The 21,982-nt window shown below is 40.1% G+C and overlaps 1 protein-coding gene across 19 annotated transcripts in view; it reads right to left on the bottom strand.

Annotated features, from left to right (window-relative positions):
• The window catches only part of agtpbp1 (ATP/GTP binding carboxypeptidase 1), a 336,033-nt gene that overhangs the window by 167,497 nt on the left and 146,554 nt on the right, over window positions 1–21,982 (bottom strand). For all 19 annotated transcript variants that reach the window (XR_011354831.1, XR_011354825.1, XR_011354830.1 and 16 more), the window contains 3 exons: window positions 13,659–13,726; window positions 9,645–9,708; window positions 3,314–3,457 (listed from right to left, as the gene is read on the bottom strand). Coding sequence is in view for 15 of the 19 variants with exons in the window: in XM_069929750.1 (XP_069785851.1) it covers window positions 3,314–3,457; window positions 9,645–9,708; window positions 13,659–13,726 (276 nt within the window). In the remaining 4 variants the exon portion in view is untranslated. The remainder of the gene's footprint in view (window positions 1–3,313; window positions 3,458–9,644; window positions 9,709–13,658; window positions 13,727–21,982) is intronic.

Genomic DNA, 21,982 nt, shown 5'->3' with positions numbered 1-21,982 from the left:
ATGTATATTTGTTCTGGATATGTATAGTTTGTCTGTATGGGTTTTCCCATCAGGTTGTGTGCATGCATGTTTTAAACAGAGGACAGGAAAATGTTGTTCCATTGTGTTGTATTTGTGCAATTGAACAATAAACGAACTTGAACAAGAATAGTAAAGAAGCTGGTGGCTATTTCCCAAAATTCTCCTCATTCCCTGTTCAATTTTAGAAGGAGAGATTGAACTGCATACAAGTAAATCTGAGCCATTCGTGCAGCAAAAAGGTTCATCTGTACTTTGACCGAAGGATCTTTGATAGAAGCCATGAAAAATAACTAGAATTTTCTAGAGATAAAGAGCATGAAGGATGGTAAGTGATTGGGTAAACCAGTGATTTTGTTTTCAACCTCTGTAGTGTCTTCAACTTGCCATTGGGTGGCCAAAAGGGACCTTTTTAGATAAAATAATGTTGAATAGGACAAATTTCAACTGCACTACAGAAAAACATGTTTCAAAATAAAACCACAAAAACCATTTGCACAACTCTAGCATACTTTTTAAATTTGTAATTCAAAAATGCAAGACTCTTAGAGCTCAACAAAACTGAGCAAGCAGTTTGCATTTATTACTTACCTGCAACAAATCACTCAACATTTCACATCCATCAAGACTCCTAAATTTTAGATTTAAAGTTCAAAATTCATATTTATTGTCAGAATACATACATGACATAACATACAACCCAGATTCTTTTCCATGCAGGTGAGTGTACTCAAGACACGTATACATGTAAACAAATAAAAATATGTAAACAAACTAACTGCAATACAGAGAAAAAAAATCAATAAAGTGCAAAAGTAAGAGTCCTTAAATGAATCTCTGCCTGATTGAATTAGTCGTTGAGGAGTCTGAAGGTGGAAGGGTAGCAGCGGTTCCTGAACCTGGTGCTGCGAGTTTTGTGGCACCAATACTTCTTTTCTGATGGTAGCAGCGAGAACAGAGCATGTGCTGGGTGATGTGGATCGATGCTGATTGCTGCTGTTCTCCGCTAGTAGCATTCCTGTAGATGTTCTCGATGGTGGGGAGGGTTTTGCCCGTGATGTCCTGGGCTGCGTCCACCAACTTTTAGAGGGCTTTCCGGATACCAGACCATGATGCAGCTGGTCAGCACACTTTCTACCACAAATCTGCAGAAAGTTGCCAGGATTTCCAATGTCATATCAAACCTCCTCAAACTCCTTGGAGTTTTGATCGATGTGAAATTTTGAGTGATTTGAAATGGAATGAGTTTAATATGGGTATATAATGCAAAATTAGATCATAGATACTGGTATGTATGTACTGGCAGAATTCCATGAAACTGTTCACTAAGCATAATAAGCTGTTTACACCAAACACCAAAATACACAGAATTTATTATTCTGTTGATCACAAAGAGCAACATTTCTTTTAATCAACAAAGTTCAAATGTTGTTTAGGAAAAAGACACTGGCTTTTAGATAATTTCAAATGTTTTTATTAAGTGTGACTAGAAATCTATGTTGGAGGCTGTAGTTGTAATAGAGTGTGTATTAAGTGGCATGAAGACGTGCTTCACAACAAAAAATTTTAAAGTGAAGTACCTTTTGGATTATTTTAATATGATAAGACTCTTTTCATATCACAGATTTTTTTTAAACTATGAGATTACTGTCTATATCATGTTTTGACATTTGTGTATCAGTTTAGCTCCATAGTAGTATTATCATGACTGGGTCAGTCCTAATTTCAGGATTGAAAGACATAAATCTAACCCTTTATAGACTAAATGCCAGAAATGCCATGATTAGCTTTAAATTAAGGACCCACCTACCTTTACCAATTCCCTGGTATCACTTGTTGTGTTCAAGTTTTCTTTGTCTCATGACCATTATAGTATAGAGTTTAGGAGCTGGGAAGTGATGCTGTGGCTGTTTAAAGCATTGGTGAGGCCTGGTTTGGAGTACTGTGCTCAGTTCTGGTCTCCAAATTATAGAAAGGATATAGATAAGGTAGAGAGGGTGCAGAGAAGGTTTACAAGGATGTTGCCTGGCTTACAGCATCTGGATTACAGGGAGAGTTTAAGGAGACTGGGACTTTATTCATTGGAATGTGGACGACTGAGAGGGGACTTGATAGAGGTATTCTTTCCCCTGAGGGCAGGGGAGGTTGGAACAAGAGGGCACGAGATAAGGGTAAGGGGGCAAAACTTTAGGATAAATATTAGAGGATGCTTTTTCACTCAGCGAGTGGTGGCAGAATGGAATGATCTTCCAAATGAGATTGTTGCGGCAGGGTCCCTTCTGTCATTTAAGAGAAGGTTGGATGAGTACATTGAAGTGAGGGGGTTGGAGGGTTATGGGTGGAGTTATGGGTAGAGAGCAGGATGGTTGAGCTAGTGGAGTTGTTATAGTGAACCTGTGTGGACTCGAAGGGCTGACATGGCCTGTTTCCACGCCGTAAACAGTTATATGGTTATATCATGAAAAGATGTTTGGTTACCTTGCAGCTATTTGTAAGATCCTGCTGAGCTGAAATTTATTGTTCCCTATGTGATTACTAACAATACTTAATATCCTTCAAAATAATTAACTAGACTTGATAAAGGGTTTTGACTTGAAACATTGACCAGTTCTCTACATATATGCTATTGGACCTGCTGAGTGCCTCCTGCAATTCTTCATCTGCTCAAGATTCCAGCGTCTATAGCTTTTCTCTAGTCTAGTAGCTCTTGTCTATTTTTAATTACAACTTCAATTATATTTATACACAGTTATGGGTATGTTAGTTTGAGTAGATTATTTTCCCTAAAAGACTTTAAGGATTCAGCTGGGGTTCAATTAGAAGCTTACTGTCTGAATGAGTATTATGAGCTAGGGCCAGCTCTCAAAATAATAGATATATTCAGTTCAATTTTGCAACATTTCATGCGACTTTAATTCCAAGTTCTAGGTTACCACTATACCAATATTGTACAGAGAATCCAAAGAAAATTCTCATTTTCATCAACTGGGCTGTAAGTTGAGAGAATTGTAGATCCATTGCATAACATGCCTGATCTGGATTCAACTGGAACAATTGAAGTGGAAATTGAGTTAGTTCCACATCAGGGAGGCATTCTGTTCCATTAGCTTACAGGCCTCAGGGAGAAACCAAAAAAGGTGTTCTGCAGGATAGTAAGAAAGAGAAGGTACTAGTTAATTATCCGGATGTATGCTGCAAGAATGAACGGAACATTTCTTAAAAGGTAACTCCCATTTTTAAAGATTTTTTTTTGCGTTAGTGGACCTCCATATTTGATTCAATATTAAGAACAAACCTTTTGGTCCAATCTTTGCCAGAATGGAATGTAGTTGAATCATAATCTCTTCATTTGGAAAATCTTTACTGGCACTAAATAGCAATTGAAGCAGAATCTGACTCCCTCCTTTGGAGACCAGAACGCGACACCTCCGCCCTCCACCTGGAAAACATGATTACTTGTAATAAATAATTTACTCATTTGGTGCAGTTTTCAAATTAACTGGACCCAAATCTTTTACATGTATCAGATGAAGCAAGCTTTCTGGATGTTTTCATTGCAATATAATTTTCACTCAAAGTTCCTTGTTCTACCAATAATATTGAAAATTAAAATGGACATAAGAAGAGTCTTATTTATTTCTTGTCAATATTTTTCTTCACTATGTAAAGATTCTGAATGATACATCTACACTTCTATCTCCCTTTAGACAGCCCCCCCCCCCTTGAAGAGGCCCAACACACTCAAGATCCAATATTTTACTGTCAAGTAATGCGTGAAGCAAGGCTGCGATCTCGCACCAACCCTCTTTTCAATCTTCTTCAGCATGATGCTGAAACAAGCCATGAAAGACCTAAAAAATGAAGACGCTGTTTACATCCGGTACCGCAAGGATGGTAGTCTGTTCAATCTGAGGCGCCTGCAAGCTCACACCAAGACACAAGAGCAACTTGTCAGTGAACTACTCTTTGCAGATAATGCTGCTTTAGTTGCCCATTCAGAGCCAGCTCTCCAGCGCATGACGTCCTGCTTTGCGGAAACTGCCAAAATGTTTGGCCTGGAAGTCAGCCTGAAGAAAACTGAGGTCCTCCATCAGCCAGCTCCCCACCATGACTACCAGCCCCCCCACATCTCCATCGGGCACACAAAACTCAAAACGGTCAACCAGTTTACCTATCTCGGCTGCACCATTTCATCGGATGCAAGGATCAACAACGAGATAGATAACAGACTCACCAAGGAAAATAGCGCCTTTGGAAGGCTACACAAAAGAGTCTGGAAAAACAACCAACTGAAAAACCTCACAAAGATTTGCGTATACAGAGCCGTTGTCATACCCACACTTGTGTTCGGCTCCAAATCATGGGTCCTTGACCAGCATCACCTACGGCTCCTAGAACACTTCCACCAGCGTTGTCTCCGCTCCATCCTCAACATTCATTGGAGCGACTTCATCCCTAACATCGAAGTACTCGAGATGGCAGAGGCTGACAGCATCGAATCCACGCTGCTGAAGATCCATCTGCGTTGGGTAGGTCACGTCTCCAGAATGGTGGACCATCGCCTTCCCAAGATCGTGTTATATGGCGAGCTCTCCACTAGCCACCGTGAGAGGTGCACCAAAGAAGAGGTACAAGGACTGCCTAAAGAAATCTCTTGGTGCCTGCATCATTGACCACCGCCAGTGGGCTGATATCGCCTCAAACCGTGCATCTTGGCGCCTCACAGTTCGGCGGGCAGCAACCTCCTTTGAAGAAGACCGCAGAGCCCACCTCACTGACAAAAGATAAAGGAGGAAAAACCCAACACCCAACCCCAACCAACCAATTTTCCCTTGCAACCGCTGCAACCGTGTCTGCCTGTCCCGCATCGGACTTGTCAGCCACAAACGAGCCTGCAGCCGACGTGGACATTACCCCTCCATATATCTTCGTCCGCGAAGCCAAGCCAAAGAAAGAAAAGAAAAAAGAATAAAACAGAAATGTGATATTTCACAAAATTTCCAACTATATGGCAAAAATTCGCTTTCAGCAAAAATTGCCTACTGCCCATTACAGCCAGAGAAAGAGAAGCAAAAGAGAATCTCCCCCAGTCACTGAATGTTCACGGCTTCGCTCTAGCTCTCCTGCAGCCTCTGCAGTCACAGAGTTTATGTGGGTGGAAAGAAAAAGTTTGAAAACCATCGTTTTAATCGGACTTAATGTCCATGGTTTCATAACCCCAAAGGAAATGGGCCAATGACAATTTTTCTCAGGCAAAATATTTCAGTAACAATTGGGTCTAGAACAGTGATTCTCAACCTTCCCTTCCCACCCACATACCACCTTAAGCAATCCCTTACTAATCACAGAGCACCGATGGCATTGGGAATACTTAAAAATGGTACGTGAGTGGAAAGAAAAAGGTTGAGAACCACTGCTTTATGTCAATAACTGTTTCATTGCTGGCTCCTGCAGTTTTCAAAAATTTAATCATTTTTGCTGGTAATTTGCACCCTACTTTAACCATTACATGGTCCATAGAAAAATCAAATTGCTCAAAAACATGATCAAAGTCTTGCATCATTGCTGATGTAGGGTTGAGACTTGAAACATCTACAGTTTTCCCTTCTAGAGATGGTGCTCAACCTGCTAAGATCCTCCAGAAGTTGGTTTCTTTCTCCAGAGTCCAGCATCTGCAGACACCTGTGTCTCCACATTAACATAGTCCATCTCTGATACTTACCTTATTGGATCTATTCATCTCTATCTTAGGGCCCAACATTCACCACGAGCCCAAAAATTTCCACATCTACTTTAGTCATATTTCAACACTTCCGTGCCGCCTTCTGTGAGGATCATTCCATTCTCCCAATTTGTCCATGTCCATTGCATTTGCTTGAGCAAAATGAAATTTCCCAAAGGTGCCTCTGAAATGTCTTCCTTCTTCCTGAGTCCTTGGCCATATTTGATCCAATCTTCACAACTCTGCTCTTATTATTCTTTCTCAGCCGAGCAAGAAAACAATTCCCCAGGTCCTTGTCTTCCATCCCACAAGTCTCCATCTTCCAACAGATCATCCTTTGCAATTTCAGCCAACAAGATTTCACCATCACATATTTAATCCCCTCCCATTTCAATCATTCAAAGAGATCACTCCTTTCTTCCCAACCTGAATACCACTCTTCTTTGAATGCCATTCTCCAATGCAACCCCAGAAGGTGCAACATTTGCCCTTACACCTCTCACTTGTCCTTACACCACTTCTCTTCTCACCATGGGGAGACCAAAATAATTTTTTCCAGGTGAAACAGCATTTCCTCTGTAACTCTTCCAATCCATTGGTCTGTACTCAATGTTCATAATGTGGTCTCCTCTACAATTAAGAATCCAAATGCAGAGTGGGAAATCGCTTTGTGGAGCACCTGAATTCAGTCTTCAGGAGGGGCCTGAAGATTCCAGTTGCCTATCCCTTGCATTGACTCTGATCCTTCTACAAGTGGCCTCCAGCATTGCTATCAGAAGGCCAAATGCAAACTTGAAGGACATATAGCAGAGATCATTGGAATGTTAATTTTCAGAGAAATCTTGATGACCATAGTTCCATGAAAATGGCGACAAAACAGGATATGATAAGGAAGAAGGCATTTGATTAGATTGCCTATACAGGGCAAGGCATTGAGTAATAATAGATCAAACAAAATAATGTGCACAGTTCTAGCCACAATACAATAGGAAGGATTTGGTACCAATAAAGAATGGATAAGAGATTTACCAGGGTATTAAATGAGATGGAAGGCTGTAGTTATCAGGAAAAACTGGATAGGTTGGGTTTATTCTCAAAATAACAAGTGTAAAATTATAAGAGGCATAAGGAAAGGTAATTAGCCTTTTTCACAGTGGAATCTAGAACTAAAGGGCAAGGTTTAGGATATGAGGAGGGTAATTTAAAAGGGGTTATGCAGACTAAGTCCCCCCCCCCCCACCCCAACAGAGGGTGATAGTTATGTGGAATTAGCTTTTGGAGAAGGTAGTAGAGGCTGATACAGTTGGAAAATGCATAGAAGGAATAGGCCTCATCAGAGCCATGGGGTTAGCATTTGATTTTGGCATGGATGAGATGGTCTGTTTCAGTGCTGTATGATCCTTTTAAAGAATGAAAAATTTGTTGCTTCTTGTCACCTTTTACTCAGATTATTGTTCTTTATTTCTACTCTCCCAATAATGTTAAGTGAGAAAACTGAATCAGGCTTGGCCTCCCTTGTAAATTCTTGCTGGAAGGATAAGAAAGTAGGTTGTGTATAAATTTCAGTATCGGCAGTGACCTTGCAAACTCCTTCATGGTTAAAACTGATGCTGGTAATTCAAAAATTATTCAATATTTTTCCGAGTAGATTTCCACCATCAAATGTGTAAAAAGATCATCTCTCAATGTATTTTACAATATGTTTAACAAATAATTTCTTTTGCAAAGAAAATTGTTTAATCTGGGTGAATTTTACAAACAGCAGATAAAGCAGCCTCTTTCAGATTATGCATTTACTGCTTTCAAACACCAGGTGGCATGTATCTGCAGATAGGAGATTTTATAATGCTTTGAGCAAATGGGAGAAAAAGTAAGAAAATAATCCAAACTCCACTGTTATTTCGTTTGAAATCTCCTACTGTTCGTATACAGTTTTTACATAAATATTTGTGCAAATAAACTGGAAAGTCTCACCAATATTTAAACAGATTTTAATGAAATTGTAAACTTTTATCAAAATATATTTGCTGGTAAATTGCAAAATTGCAATTCTTTTATCAACCAAACAATGGAAGTCATCAATTGTATGTTTGAACTTTTGGAACTTAATGCCAAATATTTACTGTCTTAGTAATTTTGCTAAAGTCCTCTTTCATTCCCCTTGGCCATCTATCTTTTCATTATCATCCAGTGCCTCCTTTTGCAACAATTCTGCAAACAAAAAATGCAAATCTACTTCTTTCCATGAAAAAATGGATTCCCTCATCATTAGTTGACTACCTCGGCTGCACCATTTCATCTGATGCAAGGATCGACAAAGAGATAGACAACAGACTCACCAAGGCAAATAGTGCCTTTGGAAGACTACACAAAAGAGTCTGGAAAAACAACCACCTGATGAAACACACAAAGATCAGCACGTACAGAGCCGTTGTCATACCCACGCTCCTGTTCGGCTCCGAATCATGGGTCCTCTACTGGCATCCCCTACGGCTCCTAGAACGCTTCCATCAGTGCTGTCTCCGCTCCATCCTCAACATTCATTGGAATGACTTCATCACCAACATCAAAGTACTCGACCTGGCAGAGTGCGCAAGCATCGAATCCATGCTGCTGAAGACCCAACTACGCTGGGTGGGTCACATCTCCAGAATGGAGGACCATCACCTTCCCAAGATCATGTTCTATGGCGAGCTCTCCACTGGCCACCGAGACAGAGGTGCGCCAAAGAAGAGGTACAAGGACTGCTTAAAGAAATCCCTTGGTGCCTGCCACATTGACCAGCGCCAGTGGGCTGATATCACCTCCAACTGTGCATCTTTGCGCCTCACAGTTCGGCGGGCAGCAACCTCCTTTGAAGAAGACTGCAGAGCCCACCTCACTGACAAAAGACAAAGGAGGAAAAACCCAACACCCAACCCCAACCAACCAATTTTTCCCTCGCAACCGCTGCAATCGGTCACCAACGGGCCTGCAGCAGACGTGGACATACCCCTCCATAAATCTTCGTCCGCGAAGTCAAGCCAAAGAAAAAAGTTGGATAACAGAAATAGTATTGAATATAGTTCACTAACATGCACCAAATTTGTAGCATATACCTTAAATAAATTGGCAAGTTCACTTTGTCTACTTGCATAATAAATTGCCACCAGAATTCAAAACTAAATTCTGCAAACTTTTCCTCTCACTGAGTTTGGAATACTTGTGTGCTCATCTCATACATTCCAAAAGCATTCTCAGAAAGTTGACTCATGCATTAAGACACAATCGACCCACCCCTGTTCTCCATGAATAACGGAGTTGCCTCCTTTATAAGATGTGCCTTGACAGAGCAACTAGTCATTGATTGAGCTGGTGTGAAACAGTTGGTCAAGCAGGCAATAATCACAGCTGGCTCTCTCAAAATGTGTTGGTAGTGTTTCAATTGTTTTGGTCTGGTGTTTTCAGTGATTTTACATATTATTAAACAGACAGTGACCAAAAAGATAAATATTGCAAAACACAAGTATTTCAGTTACCATTTAATGACCTATAAAAGTTAAGATACAACTTTTCACAATATGAAAATCTACTTCCAGATCACATGAATAAAGATAGGTCTGTTGCTTTTTATTGATCAAACAAAAATGAAATTAGTCATATCTGAATTCCCACATAGTAGCTAACATTTTGGACAATATCTTAAGTAACCAATCTATTGTATCTTCTTCTGAATATCCCCACCAGAAAGGAGGAGTAATGCATCCTCTGTGGGTACAATTTATAATGCAATCTCCACTATGATGGAGGAGCCATTTTCTGAGCATGCTCCCTTTCCACAGACACTCTCAATGCCTGGAATCCCATGTGAGGAGGGTATGCAAGAATAAAATTCAGAAAAAAAAAAAATTTTGCCCAAACTCACCAACTGACACCAATTCATTAAGTATATTGAGAATATTCAACATAATTTGTAGGTCACGAGTGTTCTGAAAAACAAATTTTTCTTCATCAGTGAAAAGTATTCGAGAGTACATGAGCAGTTTTTGTATTTTAGCAATCAGAATTACACAACTAAAGACCAGTCAAGACATAATTTTACTTCATTGTCATGTTGACATGGGAAAGCATAATTAAATGTTTTTAATCATTTATTTCATTAATTTCTTCAATTTAAAATATGAAAAAGCAAAAACTTGTACCCTTATTATATCATAAGTGTCCTAAGGCACTACCTTGGAATGTTATCAAATGCAAATGGATATTAATCCCCTCAAGAAGATTTTAGGGTAGAAATCAAAACATCAAGTCCAAGAGGTAGGTTTTAAGGAACACCTTAAAGAAAGAGTGTAGCGGTTTACCAGCATAAAACAGTCATCAATAATGGAGTGATTAAATTTAGAAATAATTCAGAGACCAGAATTGAAGGAGTACCGCTATCTTGAAGGATTACTCAGATGAAAGAGATAAATAGGGTTGAGAGAGATTTAGAATCTAATCAAATGCAAAAATACATCCTTATGACTCCAAGTCAATTTTGTTGCCACTCCATGCTAAGATCCACTGGCAGCAACATGCATCCTCAAGCGGCAGTGTTCTCATTTCTAAATTGTGCCAGTATGGCAGCCCTTCGCAGCTCCTCCACGGAGCCTCACAAAATGAAGGACGAACGCTGCGATCCAGAAGGATGCACAAAGCCTGCAGCAATGCCCTCCAATTGGCCACAACCTAAAGAGCTTAACAGGCCTATCAGAGAAAGCGGATCACAAACACATCAATCAGTGTTGAGAGGGTTTTGACTACACCCCTCATCTTGAGAATAAAAGCAGGGCTGTGAGCCCAATAAAGCGCAGTGTATTAACTATACCCAACTGGGTTTGTGTCATTCTTTCTGGAAACAGCTTGTTCTTTCTGAGCTAACCTGCATGCAGCTATAACTTCTCCTGTGCTATAGGCTTTGCAGAGCCATAGCTTGTAGCAAGTAGCTACACCAGCATCTTTAAATGTTCCACAAATTTCCTCACATTTACAGTTGCACTTCAAGTGCAAATACACTTCATCTCACCTAGTACTACTACCCATGATACATTATAGCAGCCATCCTCAAACTTTTCTTGCTATGGTCCCCTTAGGACTCTGTTCAAAGTTTATGGTCCCTGTTCCTGTGAAGCAATCAAGTTTAATCGGTTTCTTCCATACTCCACTCCTACAGAGTAAATAATTTTTTAAAATTTAATTATTTCAGACTATGGCCCTCCTTGAATGTGCTATGGCCCCCAAGGGGGGCATATGGCCCCAGTTGAGAATGGATGCATTATAGTACTCTTCACCTTGTACTTTAAAAAGACATCTGGTACTTTAAGACATCTATGCTAGGAAACCTGCCCCCCAGAGGAGCTCCACAGCAATAAAACAGTGATCACACGGTAGCACTGTTAGTGTAGTAGTTGGCACAATACTATTACAGCACCACCAACCCAGGTTCGAATCCGGCACATCCTGTAAGGAGGTTGTACATTCCCCCTGTGTCTGTGCGGGTTTCCTCCAGGTGTTCTGGTTTCCTCCCATGTTCCAAAGACATATGAGGTTAATAGGTTAATTGGTCATATGGATGTAGGTGGATGGTGCGGGCTCATGGGTAGGAAGGTCCTGTTACCACACTGTATCTCCAAATTAAAATTAAAAACATCTCTGCACAGCTGAAGTGGAGGGAACCACTGTGATGTGCATACCTGGGAGGACTGCTGTTGGAAGGTTGGGGCATGAGGAATCTGATACTTGGGCCTCTGAGTTGCAGCCTGGATGGCACAGTGAGTGTGGGCCATTGAGGGGTCCTAAGCCTTCTCATCATCTCCTGTGGGATGCATTAGAAGCTGCTTGTTCTCTTTCCCTTTGTTTAGTTTCACAGCTCTCCCAAACCCAGAGATTGCTCCATGTAAGAAACTCAACAGCCAGCCACCATCATAGAAATAATCTCTGATGAGATCACAAGTGCAATGTTGCTTAAAATTTACAGTTTCAAGATTAATTAATATATTGAAAGAAAAGCAATGTATTCTGACCACACCAAGAAAAAGAGTCTGCAGCAAAGGTAATATAATAAATTTTAGATCTTTTTAGTGACTGGCCAAATCAATCTGGAATAGCAGGCTGAAAGATGATTTCATAGTCTGCTTTGAGGCAACTTCCTGGAGAAATATGTCATGGAACACCCCATTTTAAACTCAGTTTTGAGTAATGAATGAGGCAAGGTTAATAAGAAATCAGACGTAAGGATCTTCTGGGGTAAGATGAAATACATTATGATGAACACCTGATGCCACAATTTAGCTTTTAACTGAAAATATTGACAAAACACGAATACAAAGAATGAGTTGGCTGGTATATACTGGGAAATTAGATTTTTTTTTAAATTGCAGAAAAATGCAAATAAATAAATAAATATTTTTGGGTCACCAAATGTACATTCCATTGAGGAATAAAAACCTGATAACAAAGTAATCTTTCCATGGCTGACAAAAATTAATAGAAACCTTATGGGATGAAGAGTAATTTTCTATACTTTAATAAGGAACCAATTATCTAGTAAACAGGGTGAACCAGTGGATAAAGTAGTCTTATATTTTCAAACACTTGTCAAAAATGAGACTAAAAAAGGCTGTCAATCGGAGTAAAAGATCATTACAGGTATAATATTAAAAGATCGAAAACAGAGAATTGAATATACAGGCTGTTTCAAACTGACAGGTATTTTATGAGTGAGATATCAAAAGGATCTACCAAAAAGAAAGAATATGGTGCACTAAACAAAATCTGGAGAAAATCAGGTCACACAGCACCCATAGGAAATAAAGGGTAAGTAACGATTGTCCAGAAATGTTAGTTACCCTTTACCTCCAGCACGTTTGTGTATTGCCCTCGACTCCAGCATCTGCAGACTTGCTTGTTTATCTAAAAGAATAGGGGATTGTATATTGATGATTACCTACAAATTAAAACCATACAGGAAGGTGAGTCATTGTCAAGTTTCAAAGGGTTATGTGAGTGATGTAAATACACAGTGGGGCATAATGTGAGAAGTTTTAATTTGGTCGAAAGAATAGAAAATGAAGGGAAATGGGAATTACCTGAGAGATTCGGATGTGCCTGTGTGTGCAGATAGTTAACATGTAGGTACAGACTAATTCCTGCAAGGGCACTGGCATCAAAAGGAATGCCTGTTGCTTTTGGGTTTTTTTCGGGGGGGGGGGGGTGAGAGAATTAAGCAAGATGACACATGGAACATCATGTACAATAGTTTCCATATCCAAGAAAGGATACAAGTTGCACTGGGGTGATGCAAAGTTACTAGATTTAATCTTACTTTCAGAATGCTGCTCCATGAGAAAGAAAAAAAAGTTGGGCTAACCAATATTCTCTGCAGTTTAGAAGAATAAGTGCTGACTTCTTTGAACCATCTGATTCTGAGAGGAACAGAGTAGTTGCTGAAATGCAGTACAGAAAATTGCTGAAGAAACTCAGCAGGTCGTGAATATCAGTAGAAGGGCTCAGGACAACACATCGACTGTCCCTTGCTTTCTATGGATGCTGCATGACCTGCTGAGTTCCTCCAGTCTGTTTGTGTACTGCACTAGACCTGAGCATCTGCTCATCTCTTGTTTTCCTAGAGTTGATGAAATGTTGTTTAACTCTGGCTGGAGACCTTAGAATTTGGCATCAGCTATTTAGATTAAAATTCAAGGGGATTCATTGAGGCAGTTTTTCAAATTCTCCATTCAAGATGGTTGTGGATTCTGGTTTCTCATTTTTATGGTCACCTCTGTGAGATACGGAAAAGAAAATTTTTGATAATGAGAAACAAGCTACTTTCTGACAACAGAATCCAACATGTATTGATTGTTAACCAAGATATTTGAAGGAATAAGACAAACATCTTTACCTCAAGTGTTGATAATATTATTTCCATTCCTGTTGAACCCTTGGCTGTTAGATCCTTCTTCGTTCTTTCTGCAAATTCAAAATCAATCATCAAATATTGTTCTTACAAGCTATGATAAAAACAATTTAGTTACATGAAATTGAGTTTCTCAATTAAATGTGACTCCTTGAAATTACTTAATGCAGAAATTTACTGCAGATTGTGAGATTAGTGTAAAGAAATTCCATAGATTAATAAAATATACTGGAAATAATAATATTGACTGTAGCTGGCATTCCATTTTTGTCTACCCTTGCATCTGAATTTAATTATATTTCTTTGGAAAAGAAAAACCATTATTTATATTCCTTATCCTCAAGCAAATAGAACATGCATAATCTGCAACATGGACAGCTGCAGAACACAACCTGAGCAGAAGAATATTGCAGAATAAAAAAAACATTTCTTGCAAACTATTACAAAAGACAAAAGAATTATGGCCTTGACTGCAGTACTAACAAAAACAGTGGAGAAATCAGAATTCACCGTCAGAGTTAAATGGATAGCAATTTTCAGTGACTCCAAATGTGAATTATAAACAAAATCTGAAAGTTGCTATCCGATTTGCTACACAACATCTGTCTCTTGCCAACAAACTTGACAATTGTGGTTTGGCAATGATTATATCTCAGATTACTGTTAGACATGCTTAAAAACACATTAGGATATAATCTTTCAAGTTTAACAATTTCTTTAGTAGTGTCCTACATCTAATTATTGCTAAACAACCTATGCAAGAGAGAAAAATGTGGGATGCAATTCCTTTAGATTAAAAACTGAATTCAGTAAATGAGGAGTATCATTTGAGTACTACTGACATCTGATATTAGTTAGCCCCTGGAGTTACTCAGATTAAAATTGATACTTGACCCAACTCCAATGTCTGGGTTCTTCCATATATTTTGACAGAAATACTTAAGATCCAAAGATCAAAACTTCAGTAAAATTTTAATAACCTTTTCTTTTAATAACCTTCAAGCAGTAATTTTGTCAGTTTCACTAAACTTGAAAAATGGTTCTCATTTTATTTTCTTGGATATTGTTAAAAAAATGACATGAAACTGGAAAAAAAACAGGTTATTTTCCCCACAAAAATATGATGAGGTTATTTTAAAATATTCAATTGATCCAAAAACATTCTTAAATTAGGGTCTCAATGATGAGTAGGATAAAAAGGCTACTGTGGTCATATGCATCTTAATTAAACCATGCATCCTGATGTGTTGGTGAGTCAGAAAATCTGGGGGGAACTGATGGGATTAATGTAGGACTATTGTAAATGGGTGGTTGATAACCATCACCATCTTGGTAGGACAAAGAGCCTCTTTCCAAGCTGCATCTCTCACTGACTATGCATCTTCATTAACTTTTTGCATTTATTAAGTACAGCTCATGAGTTCAAACTGCATATTTAAAAGTAAACTTTAACACTGCAAATTAATACAGGCACAAAGGCTTTTTTTATAAACAGAATCTTTCAAATTACTTTTTTTTAAAGAAGCATTAAAAACATTTAGGGAATTCCATGGGCAATATTAGAATTAGGGTTCGCAAAGAGCTAGAGGTTATCTATCTGATAAGTACATGAAGATTTCCCAGTTGTTAGTTTCCAGGTATAGTAAAAGCTCTGCTTTCTGGAGCTTCCCTAAATGGCAAACTCCAGTGACTGGTGACAGAGGGAGCAACAAGGCTGATCGAGGAATAGACTGACACCAAAGCAATTGTCAAGATTGACAATTGATTGACCTAATGGATCAACCAGAACCTGTCAAGTTTAACACTAGTTTAAAACCGATACAAAAAAATCCAATTCCACCACTTCAGTGCATTCCTGATCATAATATGTTGGGTTTAAATAAAAGTCAACTCCCAGTTCACTCCCCCAATGTATTCTAAATCTTTTATAATTTATAACTGCTCAATTAAATTGCCCTTAGGTTCTCAGTGCATTAGACAGAAAAATCCCAACCTTTACCCCTAATGCTCTGAATGTTACCTATAGGTTCACAAACAAATCATTAAAAAAACTGCTAAAAGCCAAATACAAAAATCAGCAGACACAAACAACTAAAATCAATTTGACAATTTCCATCACTCACCACTCAGGTGGCAAGCACAAGCGCTTGAGCAGAAAATTGCTGTTATAGTGTAGAGCAGAAGACATGACGCATTGTTTGATAAAGCACTTTCTGGTAGTTCCAGTAAAGATATCAGATTTATTGTCAGAGAGCATACATGACATCTCAAACAACCATGAGATTCTTTTTCTGTGGGCTTGGCAAATTTACCATTTTCTGGTAGTGCAAAAAAATTCACAGGGTACATATGTAAAATAATAATGAACTACAAACATATAGCAAATGTAAGCAAACTGACTGTGCAATACAGAGAGAGTTAAATGAGTCCCTGATTGAGTTAGTGATTGAGGGGTAGCAATGGTTCCTGAACCTAGTAATGTGAATCTTGTGGCACCTATTTCTCTTTCCTGATAGAAGCAGCAAGAATAGAGTATGTGTGCTGGGTAGAATGCATCCTTGATGATTACTGCTGGTCTCCGACGGCAGCATTCCCTGTAGATGTTCTCAATAGTGGGGAGGGTTTTGCCTGAAGTGTTTTGTGCTGTGTCCACAACCTTTTGGATGGCTTTAAACTTAAAGGTATTGGTATCCACATACCAGACCTTGATACAGCTGGTGAGCACACTTTCTACTACACCTCTGAAGAAATTTGCCAGGGTTTCTGGTATCATACCAAACCTCTGCAAACTCCAGAGGAAGTAGAGGTGGTGACATGTTTCCTTCACAATGCCATTAGTGTGTTGGATCCAGGAAAGATCCTCAGAGATGGTGACTCCAAAGAACTTAAATTTCCTCACCCTCTCCATCTCTGATCCCTGATGATCACTGGATCAAATATCTCTGGTTTTCCCTTACTTATGTCAACAATCAACTCCTTGGTTTTGGTGATATTGAGTGCAAGGTTGTTGTTGATGCACCATTCAGCCAAGTTTTCAATCTCCTTCCTGTATGTTGACTCATCGCCTTTCTTTATACAACCTACTACCATGGTACAGTCGGCAAATTTGTAGATGGTGATATTGATGTACCAAGCCACTCGGTCGTAGGTGTGAAGTGAGTAGAGTTTGGGGCTAAGAACACATTCCTCTGGTGTTCCGGTACCAATGGAGATTATGGAGATGTTCTCACCATTCCTCACTGAGGTGAAGAAATCCATGATACAATTACACAGTGGGGAGCTAAATCCCAGGTCTTGGAGTTTGCTGATCAGTCTTGAGGGGATGATAGTGTAAATGCTGAAGTGCAGTCAATAAAGAGCATCCTGATGTATGCATCTTTGCTGTCCAGGTGTTCCAGGGCTTTGTGTAGAGCCAGTGAGATGGCATCTGCTGTAGACCTGTTGCTATGATAGGCAAACTGGAACGTATCCATGCTCAGACAAGATGATATGCTTCATCACCAACAGACTTGACAATAGTCAAAGAAACAACAGAAATTCTTCTGCTATCTTCACAGATTTTGACATCAAGGACACTTTCACTTCAAATAATTGAAATGTTTATTTGTAGAAATTGTAGCATTGTGTTTTTAGTTTGAAAGGTTCTATTTAAATTTGTCTAGGATGTAGATGTCAGGAATAGTCGAAAAAAAAAGTGCAAGAACAATATCAGATAAAAACAAAAATGGCAATGCTGCCTGTGGTGCGGCAATGACAGCAATGCTGCTGGGGCTTTCCTGAAGATCAGAGAGCAGAGACACAGTGCTACTCCACAGGGTCCTTTTCACCTGGTCCTGAATGCAGACAGCTCCACAAAGTCCTTAAATGGCCTGTTAAAAGAGCTGATGGTGTGTTTTTTTTTTAAATCCTGCAACCACAGAGGTCTAGACCCACGATGGTGGCACCTGTGGTGGGGATCAGATCACGAACATCTGCAAATTATGGGGACCCTCAAACAGGAGGAACAACCCCTATTGAGAAGGAGAAGCATCAGCGATGACCTTACAGGACAGTGACCACGGCACCAGACCAGAGAGGTGCTCAGCAGCTGAAGGACCCATATAGGCTGAAGGGCTGTTGGTAATTTGCAGTTTCAAGGATTCACACAGGCTGCAGGCTACTGTTAACCAGTTATTGGAACTGGGATTCAAGAGGATGCTGAGGGCAAGAGGGCTCCCAAAGGGCCTCAGGAGTTGGTCTTCCTGATCATATCAGAGGTTTGAATCTGGAGCTCGAGTTGCCTGTGGTTTGAACTGGAGTCTGAGCGGCTGCATGGATGTAAGAGGTAAATTCAGTCATTCAGTAATCCTGAAAGGATTCTCTTTTGCTTCTTATCCTCCTAATGTTAGGGGCACCAGGCAATGCTCCTGGCGACTTTCTGTTTGCTTTACAGCAGAAAGAAATGAGAGTATATCATGTATACAGTACATTTTCGATTATCTTAAATGCGCGGGACCGGACTTGTATTGGTTAACTGCATTTTCCTAATATCGAAGAAATGGCTTTAAGCACCCCAGTTTAAGCAGCAGAATACTTGTATCAGCCGCTGCCGACCCCGATAATTCCCCGCCACCGTCACTAAAACTGTCCGGGAGCCCAATGTTCCTGCTTAGATCCCCAATACTTCTCCACTGCCATCAACAAACTTGCCCAGGAGCCAGAGGTCCTCACTTGGATCCCTGACATCTCCCCACTGCTGTTGCCAAACCTGGCCAGGAGTCTGAGGTCCCCGCTCTGATCCCTGACACATCCCTACAGCCATCGCCGAACCTGCCCGGGACCCTGAGGTCCCCACTCTGATTCCAGTCCAGTACCACCAGCATAATACTTGTATCAGGGGTTAAAACAACAACAGAGAACAAGGGAAAGTTTTTCAAGCATGAAATAAAGTTTAATTCTTAACAAAAAAAAAGTGATCTCTGCTTACAAAAAGATAAATGCACTAGAATTTCTGCTCAACGGATTTTTCCTCTAACAGCATGTCAAAGTGCCACCTGAGTACTCAAAAGCTCCAGTGGATTCAAAATGATGTAACAGCTTGTGAGAGTCCCACTTGGGTATACAAGAGCTTAGTTAGATTCAAAATGGCACTAACAGCACATCTGAGTTTCACTTTAGCATGGCAGGTAAAAAAAAAGTCATTTTTTTCAACTGGTGAAGAAAATCTTTGTGGATAACTGAGAATTTCGGTAAAGTGGTTTTCTGATAATCAGAAATGTATTTTATTACATTTTGAATGTATTATTATGTGACAGTAAAAGGAAACTTTGAACCTTGAAAGGAAACTTTAACATACATAATATTTTTTTAAATTTTTTTCAAAAATATACATAGTAACATTTTAAATATACAATATATTAAACTTTTTCTCACAAACAAAAACAAAAAGTCCTTCCTATACATATAGATCTGTTCACCATCAGAGCTTACTTATTTTTTAAGTATACATTACTGATTCTGGGCCCCAATGTGGTCCAGGTATGGCAGCCAGACCTTTACGAAAGTGTCATATTTATTCTTCAAGTTATATATGATTTTTTTTCCATAGGTATACAGCTGTTCATTTCCGCAGTCCATCATGCTGTAAGTAGAGGGGAGTCAAGACTTCCAAGTGGTCACAATATATTTTTTTGCCAGTGCTATTTTTATAAATGAGAATTGATATTTGGTCATTCTGTTGCTTATTGCCATGAAATTACCCAATATATATATATATAAAATAATATATAATAATTATATATATATATATATAGAGAGAGAGCGAGAGAGAGAGAGAGAGAGAGAGAGAGAGAGAGAGAGAGAGAGAGAGAGAGCACGCGCGCTCCAGACCTCCCATGAAGATCACTCCTGTTATCCTGGTTAATTTTTCTGCATTTTCTTTCCAAAATGCCCTCACCTTCACGTACAACCACATAGCATGTAAAAAGTTCCTGTCTCAGTCTTATATCTGAAACACATCTCTGAAATTTCAGCTTTTGATCTGTGTAACTTTTGTGGGGTAAGATATAATTGGTGTAAAAAATTATACTGACCAGGTCCACATCTTGCATTTATAATTGATGTCATGCTTTCCTTACACCAATCTGACCAGCTTCTTTCTGAAGTCACCGCACCCAAGTCCTACCCCCATTTTCCCCTTGACCTCTGCAATCCTGGTTTTTCATTTTTGCTCTGGAGAGAACAGTACATTTTGGCTATAAATTTGCTATAATTCATTCTGTATCACTAATTTCAGGTGGGCTTAACGTTGGTCCCCATCTTCTTCTTAAGAACGATCTAAGCTGGAGAAAACAGAAGGCCACTCCGTATTTGTGTTTTAATTTTTTTAATGGACGTAAGAGTTCCTTCCGTGTAACAGTCCTTAATATATCTTATACTTTTGTCATACCACAAATTTAATATTCTATTGCCCATTTCATAGGCAATAACACAATGGTGCTTTTATTGATATCCCTACTTTTTCTCCTCTTAATTCATTAATTTCTTGCCACATTCTAATCATATGTATTCTTCTTTCTTCTTTGGCTTGGCTTCGCGGACGAAGATTTATGGAGGGGGTAAAATGTCCACGTCAGCTGCAGGCTCGTTTGTGGCTGACAAGTCCGATGCGGGACAGGCAGACACGGTTGCAGCGGTTGCAGGGGAAAATTGGTTGGTTGGGGTTAGGTGTTGGGTTTTTCATGCTTTGCCTTTTGTCAGTGAGGTGGGCTCTGCGGTCTTCTTCAAAGTAGGTTGCTGCCCGCCAAACTGTGAGGCGCCAAGATGCACAGTTTGAGGCGATATCAGCCCACTGGCGGTGGTCATTGTGGCAGGGACCAAGAGATTTCTTTAGGCAGTCCTTGTACCTCTTCTTTGGTGCACCTCTGTTACGGTGGCCAGTGGAGAGCTCGCCATATAACACGATCTTGGGAAGGCGATGGTCCTCCATTCTGGAGACGTGACCCACCCAGCGCAGCTGGATCTTCAGCAGCGTGGACTCGATGCTGTCGGCCTCTGCCATCTCGAGTACTTCGACGTTAGGGATGAAAGCGCTCCAATGAATGTTGAGGATGGAGCGGAGACAACGCTGGTGGAAGCGTTCTAGGAGCCGTAGGTGATGCCGGTAGAGGACCCATGATTCGGAGCCGAACAGGAGTGTGGGTATGACAACGGCTCTGTATACGGTTATCTTTGTGAGGTTTTTCAGTTGGTTGTTTTTCCAGACTCTTTTGTGTAGTCTTCCAAAGGCGCTATTTGCCTTGGCGAGTCTGTTGTCTATCTCGTTGTCGATCCTTGCATCTGATGAAATGGTGCAGCCGAGATAGGTAAACTGGTTGACCGTTTTGAGTTTTGTGTGCCCGATGGAGATGTGGGGGTCTGGTAGTCAAGGTGGGGAGCTGGCTGATGGAGGACCTCAGTTTTCTTCAGGCTGACTTCCAGGCCAAACATTTTGGCAGTTTCCGCAAAACAGGACGTCAAGTGCTGAAGAGCTGGCTCTGAATGGGCAACTAAAGCGGCATCGTCTGCAAAGAGCAGTTCACGGACAAGTTTCTCTTGTGTCTTGGTGTGAGCTTGCAGGCGCCTCAGATTGAAGAGACTGCCATCCGTGCGGTACCGGATGTAAACAGCGTCTTCATTGTTGAGGTCTTTCATGGTTTGTTTCAACATCATGCTGAAGAAGATTGAAGAGGGTTGGTGCGAGAACACAGCCTTGCTTCACGCCATTGTTAATAGAGAAGGGTTCAGAGAGCTCATTGCTGTATCTGACCCGACCTTGTTGGTTTTCGTGCAGTTGGATAAACATGTTGAGGAACTTTGGGGGGCATCCGATGCGCTCAAGTATTTGCCAAAGCCCTTTCCTGCTCACGGTGTCGAAGGCTTTGGTGAGGTCAACAAAGGTGATGTAGAGTCCTTTGTTTTGTTCTCTGCACTTTTCTTGGAGCTGTCTGAGGGCAAAGACCATGTCAGTAGTTCCTCTGTTTGCGCGAAAGCCGCACTGTGATTCTGGGAGAATATTCTCGGCGACACTAGGTATTATTCTATTTAGGAGAATCCTAGCGAAGATTTTGCCTACAATGGAGAGCAGCGTGATTCCCCTGTAGTTTGAGCAGTCTGATTTCTCGCCTTTGTTTTTGTACATACATAATCTTCTTTGAGTGCACAAAAGCCTCCAGCTCCAACAATCACGTTATGGTTTCTCAATTCTATCAATCTGCAACAATTTGTCATCATTCTCCCCTGCTACAACTTGAAAGCCATCACCCTTACAAAATATGCCCAACAATTCCAAT

The sequence above is a fragment of the Narcine bancroftii genome, chromosome 1 (assembly GCF_036971445.1).
Source record: "Narcine bancroftii isolate sNarBan1 chromosome 1, sNarBan1.hap1, whole genome shotgun sequence".
NCBI classification, from domain to species: Eukaryota; Metazoa; Chordata; class Chondrichthyes; order Torpediniformes; family Narcinidae; genus Narcine; species Narcine bancroftii.
The sequence above is the reverse complement of the archived record's forward strand: the minus strand, read 5'-3'. Positions and strand labels throughout refer to the sequence as shown.